This window comes from Acyrthosiphon pisum, chromosome A1, assembly GCF_005508785.2.
Source record: "Acyrthosiphon pisum isolate AL4f chromosome A1, pea_aphid_22Mar2018_4r6ur, whole genome shotgun sequence".
In the NCBI taxonomy this organism is placed as follows: domain Eukaryota; kingdom Metazoa; phylum Arthropoda; class Insecta; order Hemiptera; family Aphididae; genus Acyrthosiphon; species Acyrthosiphon pisum.
Genome location: NC_042494.1, coordinates 7,735,161 through 7,741,597, shown reverse-complemented (window position 1 = coordinate 7,741,597; position 6,437 = coordinate 7,735,161). Strand labels below are relative to the sequence as shown.

Below are 6,437 nucleotides of genomic sequence, written 5' to 3'. Positions count from 1 at the left end.
CGAAAATAACTTTTATTGTTAACATACATATTATAAGTAATTGCCAATTGGATTATTGGACTATCACGTCTTGTAGCTAATCATATCAGCTGTTATTTGTATTGTTAATTTTGTTCTGTGCACGATTACCACGATTATCTATAATATTATCATGGTTTATAAGTATATACCTATTACCAGGTTATCGCGAAGTACATGAAAATACGTTGAGTAGATAAACGGTTATTAGGTTATATTTATTGTTTTAAGCTTGTAAGATAATTCATATTTAATTGTGCCAAATACTTTAAATGATTTGATTAAATCATGATCTTGAATCGTTAATGTTAATAAACTTTTACTTTTTAATATTTCACATTTTTAAGTTTTTAAATTTTAATCATGCACTTTTTTATAAATAAAGTTCAAGTACAAAGTTCTTGTATGTATTTTTTCTTATCTACCACATACACAATATTATATTTTTTTTAATTAAGTACCTAAATTGGTTAGTTGCATGTCAATTGGATACTTGATGAGTAGGTACATATTATTGTGTACAATTTGTTGGTAAGTTTTACTAGTTGGTAGTTTCTACAATTAAATAAATGATACAATATGTCATTAAGTTTAAGGCGGTTGAAAGTGGACCGTTTTTAAGGGGTTGAGTATAGGCAATATGTTATATTCATTGGGAATTGCTGTGTGAGTGTGTGTGTAATAACTGATCATTAGTGTGCGTAAGTTCCCCGAACGCGTAATTATTTCGTTTTATCAGTAAACAATAATTTTATTACCGTCACAGCGCGCATTGTATTGACAAAACAGGTAGGTAAATACAACATCGTACTTACATAAAGTATAATGTACCTAGTTCATAATTTTATTCCAAAACATAATCATTATAATTATAAATATATATTGACAACAGTAAGTACCTTTAAAAAAACAATTGTTTGTATTATATTATATTGCTACATAAATACACCTTTATTTAATTAGAGCTTCTTTGTCGGTTTACCGGACCTTATTGGTAGTCCTCTATCAAATCTTGGGTCAATGATTTCAGGCAGTAACGATTCCATGTAAAATGTTGTGACAAATGGTTCAATTTTTGATGTCCAAAATTCGACATCTTTGGATATCTTGTCTACTATAAAACCTAAAATAACACGTTTAAAATCGAACGTATAAATTATAATATTTTAGATTCTACGAAAACAATTGTCATATATTATTACCTTTTGGAGTCCACACAACAAAATAACAGTAATTTCTTTCTGTAATGTTGAGTTGTGCTTGAACTTGATAATAATAATTATCAGTTTTTTTTAAAGTAATTTTTTCACCATCGGATATCATATACTTTATTTTTTTATTATGTACTGCCTCTTCTGGAGTATATTCTTTTATGCTCGGAGGACACTTTATCTCCAAGATACAGTCTTCACCTATTAACCCGTCAGGACTTGCTGCGAGATAGGGTTTATTCTTATGAATAAACAATCCCGCTGGTTCGATTTTCTCCGTTATGGTTTTTTGGAATGCATTTCGGGCTATTGATTCGTTTTCAATACCATACCTTAGTAAAACATTATATAAAATAATTATATACCTAAATAATTACTATTGTAAAATAAATAAAATATAAATAGACCACAAACCTAGTTGAAGAACTTCCTTGGAAAATATCATATAAAATATATTTTATGGTATTCGCTCGCGAAGTGGTGGGTCTTAATTTACAAACTTTTCCAAAATTAGATGCCGTAAGTCGTTGTTTTCTAAATTTTTTCCAATCGTCATTATCTTGTTGTCCAACTGTATTTCTTTCTATTTTTATTATTTCATCAATGGATAAATCAATTTTTTTTAAAAATGCAATTTTTTTGGCGTCGTATTCTTCGGGTGACATATCAATTATACCTATTCCAATGTCTACAGCTCCATAATCTTCATCTGGTCCAGCAATACATTTTTGTTTTTTCTCAAATTTTCTATTATTAAATAACATAACAGCAGATTTTTAAAATTATATTTGAGACGTAATGACGTATACCTACTGTTAATTATAGTGTGTTATGTAATGTATTATAGGGTATTATATTTATTATTACACTCTGTATTATTAGGTACCTATGTCCTATATAGTTGGTTAAATTAAATAATTTATACCTGGATTTATCAAAATTTAAACGTCGACCAACTCTGCTATGCTGGTTTTTATCAATCTTGCTTATAAATTTTTTAGTGTATATTCCAGGGCTTACATTTGTAACTTTTTTATGAAAACTATTTAAATATTTTGGACCAAAATTGAACGATGAAACTGCAGCATTACATCTTGCACTGTATGATCCTAAAATACAAATTAATTTCATGCGATATTATTTAGATATGTATAAATATCTTTTACTCAAAATTTAAACTTTTTACCTCGTAAAGAAAAATTCACCCTTTTTCCACCAACAAATTTCGCTACTACGCTATTAAACCCTTCCACAGCATTATTGTTAACATTGTAAATTAAGCTTTGAGCATGATGGGCAACAATATTTTTGGCTCCTGATATATCTGCCCATAAGCCACAAGATTCCATTTGAGGAACTAAATCAATTTCATTGTCTTTTGGACCAGTGCAAAAATAACTAAATAAAAATAACAACTGTAATAATCATAGAATAATAAGTGATAATGTTGGTTATAAAATAATTTACCTTGAGCATTCATAATGGCTACCAAATACATGATACGGACTATTTAAAATATCTTTTTTTAGAAGAATCGCTTTTTCATTATGCAACAAAGGCATTTCTTTTCTATGCAATATTGCCTTTGTAACTGCGCATCTAAAATATTAAATACCTAACATATTAATTTTCTCAAAATGAAATATAGTAATAAAATAATATACAATTAATTTTTTTTATTATTACTTATGTATATATATATATATATATTCTTAATATACCTTAATTTAAGCCTTCTATCTTTTAATGTTTTTCTTAAAAACCCTGGAACCACAGTTCCAGAAGAACTTTTACGACGAGCTGATATGTCTACAATTCTATTACAATAGTTTCTTAAAATATGGTTCATACATTCTATTTTTTTTACATCTATGTCGTAATCAGCGTAAGGTTTAGAAAGTGTTAACTTCTTCATTACACTTGAATCTCCATCTCCAATTAATTTATCATATATTAAATTATGCATAGTCACACTTTGACAGAATCCCTCGACAATTATATCGGATTCCATAGCAGTAGAAGTCCTATTCCAATTTTTAAAACACTGATGAGATGGTGATTCTTTTTCACTATTTTCATTTTTTTGGCAAACTGAACAGTGCTTATTACGTACACCCATAAAAAGAACTTTTTTGGTCCTATACCCAATGATAGATGCCTAAATAATAAATTAAACATCAACGTAACAAGTGTCTAGTAAAAACAAAATAAATAATTATAGATGACCTAAATAACTTTTTAGAAAATCTGACAGAATACTCACTACACCAGACAAAGCATTATAGCCACTTTTATAAGATCTCTTTGACCAAGCGCCATCAGCTATCACTGTAATCAATGGAATTCCTTTTTCATTGACATTATTTTCCATTATAGCTAACGCAGCTTCTTCTTTGCTAGCATCAATCATCGCATCAAAAGCCAAATCTTCGGTGTGCTTTTTTACGTCATTGTGATATTTTTGATAACTTGGATTGGACATATTCGGCATATTTAAAACTGCTGTAAAAGTGTCTAATTGGGAAAATCCTTGTCCAGTATTTACAACTGCTGTAACCACTGCTGTATTTATGCACACCGACGAAGACTTATTACATTCAGTTGTTATGACTTCTAATTTGTTGCACATCGTACACTTAAAAATAAATTCGGAATAAAAACCATTTTTTTTTTCATTTATCAAAGTAAGATCTTTAAATGAGCAGCCAAAAAGTGGGTGGTTGATTTTCTGAATCGAATCAAATAAATGATTTATATTAACAATACGTCTACCGCCACAAATGAACCTAGTGAAAAGAAATTAGAAAAGTATATTATATGATATGCTAAAATTGTAGGTATTTATACCTAAGGTTTAAAAATATGGTACAAGGTTGTCCACACTTTTTTTTAAAATATCTATAAACAAAATTGGTCAAAAACCAAGACTATTTGCAAAATATTTAGCAGTCCAAAATGTAATGCAAGGTTGTCCATAAGTTTTGCTTACAATGATTATAAAAATAATCGAGCGTAAGTCAATTAAAAAAAATTTACGAGCGTCTAAATTTTCAATTTTTACGAGTCTAAATTCACATCCACATTACATTCTATGACCTAGGCCCACTCCACCTCTACCGTACGTCTGTACAGCAGAGCGAGTTCCCGATTTTTACTTTTAACCGCCCAAAGCACCAACTAGATTCACTTTGCCAAAAACCACCCTGGGTTTTTAAAATTGAAGCACTTTTACTACCCCAAAAAATGATGACAGACACACACAAAAAAAAAATACACATCATTGTAAAATCAATACATTCATCACTTCGTTCAGAACCTAATATTTTTTGCTCGGCCAAAGACTTGAAAATGCATCATAAGTTATTTAGTGGAAATTAAAAGAATGTTGAGTGTAAATCTACAGTATTTTTGTATTGCAGTCTAATTCAAAAATGTTGACAAGTCTTCAAAATTGCGAAAATTCGAAAATTATTTTGTGTTAGGAATTCATAAAAATGTTCTATTTTTATCTTAGAAATTCAAAGTCAAATGTTGAATAATTGTTCAGTTATTATAATATTATAATAATTATGTTTCCATTTGAAAAATATTACCTGTTATCGTCGTGTTCATCATAATATGTCTCATTACTATGATTTGATGTGTATATACTCTATAAAAAAAAAATATATATATACGTAAAAATACCACTAAGATTTAAAATAATTATAATATCGCATTATTGAACAACTTTTTACCTGATTATTGCTTATTTCTGAAACGTTATTGCTGTCGTCATTTTCGAGTTCTTGAATTTCTTTATTTTTTTTTTGTAAATTTGCCAAATTGTGTTTCAGTTTTTTTCGTCTTATGAATAATTTAGCTCGTTTTTTATTACCAAAACGCCAATTACTCATTTTTACCACAAATAAATGAAATTGGTAGTAAGTAGTGAGTACAAATAAAAACGTGCACGGACTGAATCACGATGGCATAATAATACTGAATAATATTTGGCAGTGCTGGGGTAACGGACCTTATTAGCAGGTCTGTATCATTATAATATTATGTAATTGATTTCTTATCGCCCGTATAATAGTCGTGGCTAAGATTCTCGGAAATCCGTATAGCGTACCTACGCGCAGTCACACGTCACTATATTTTGCAATTGAAAATGTTTCAACTGCTATGCGGCTATAAAAGTCCCAAAAAGCGGAAGAAAAATTCACCCAGTACCAAAAGCCCGATTTTAATTTTGAAAACATATTTAAATTCATTATTCTTTTTTCTAGGTTATGTAGGAAATGGATTTTTGATTTTTTCTATTGTTTAATTAATATAGTACCAAATTAATTTTCTTTTTTTTCCAAAATTCACTTTTACTTTATTGTTACTAAAAAACATAAAATTAAAAATTAATTTCCTACATAACACAGACAAGGAGTAAACAAATCCAAACATTTTTTCAAAATGAAAATTGGACTTCTGGAAGTGTATTTTTTTTTCTTTCGCTTATTGGTCTAAATGCACGAAAAACCGACCCACTTTCAACCGCCAAACAACATAATCAATTATCAGCGGCGCCAGATGACACCGTATATTATAAAACCATAAATGCATTTTTACGTATATAATATACACATATATATTATATTCTACGAGACCCCCTCGACAATTTTCCAATCAAGACGTTCGGTCAAAACAAAACAATAAATTACCAGTGACACCTTTGTCGCACCGCCTAAAATAAGAAAAAAAAACATCACGTACACCAGAGCCACATTATATAAGGACCCTACAGAATAGACTCGTCAGCAGTACCTTTCAGAAGAAGACCCATGTACAAGGTCCACGCCAGTCAAGTTCACGACACTGTTCAAAGGAGTGCTTATAGTTGTGCGTATCTGCGTATACAGTATATGTATGTTGGATTGTCTCAGCATTCATCATGACTGTCTGAACTAGTTGTCTCTCTATCAGGCAAATTCACATTGTTTACTTTTTCCTATTCACCTACCTATTGATCTTTAAAATCATAAAGTTCTGTGACTATCATCATATCATAATCCGTTAAACACATTATTATTACACAATTACACTTTGAACACGAACATAGCAATATTTTTAGAATATAAGTATAGTAGTAAGAGCTCATTTAACTTAAATTACATTCGGGTGGCGAATTGACTATATGTACTCTTGTCACGAATGTAGGGATTCTAAGAGCTG

General features: G+C 29.5%; 1 protein-coding gene across 1 annotated transcript in view; it reads right to left on the bottom strand.

Annotated features, from left to right (window-relative positions):
• Window positions 1-5,476, bottom strand: part of LOC107885867 — a 5,656-nt gene extending 180 nt beyond the window's left edge. The window contains exons 1-10 of the mRNA XM_016809556.2: window positions 4,967-5,476; window positions 4,823-4,881; window positions 3,493-4,015; window positions 2,951-3,387; window positions 2,697-2,828; window positions 2,416-2,627; window positions 2,155-2,338; window positions 1,644-1,976; window positions 1,221-1,561; window positions 1,006-1,141 (exon numbers count right to left, since the gene is read on the bottom strand). Of these exons, the coding sequence (XP_016665045.1) occupies window positions 1,006-1,141; window positions 1,221-1,561; window positions 1,644-1,976; window positions 2,155-2,338; window positions 2,416-2,627; window positions 2,697-2,828; window positions 2,951-3,387; window positions 3,493-4,015; window positions 4,823-4,881; window positions 4,967-5,125 (2,516 nt within the window). The 5' untranslated portion in view covers window positions 5,126-5,476. The remainder of the gene's footprint in view (window positions 1-1,005; window positions 1,142-1,220; window positions 1,562-1,643; window positions 1,977-2,154; window positions 2,339-2,415; window positions 2,628-2,696; window positions 2,829-2,950; window positions 3,388-3,492; window positions 4,016-4,822; window positions 4,882-4,966) is intronic.
• Between the last annotated feature and the right edge of the window lie 961 nt (window positions 5,477-6,437).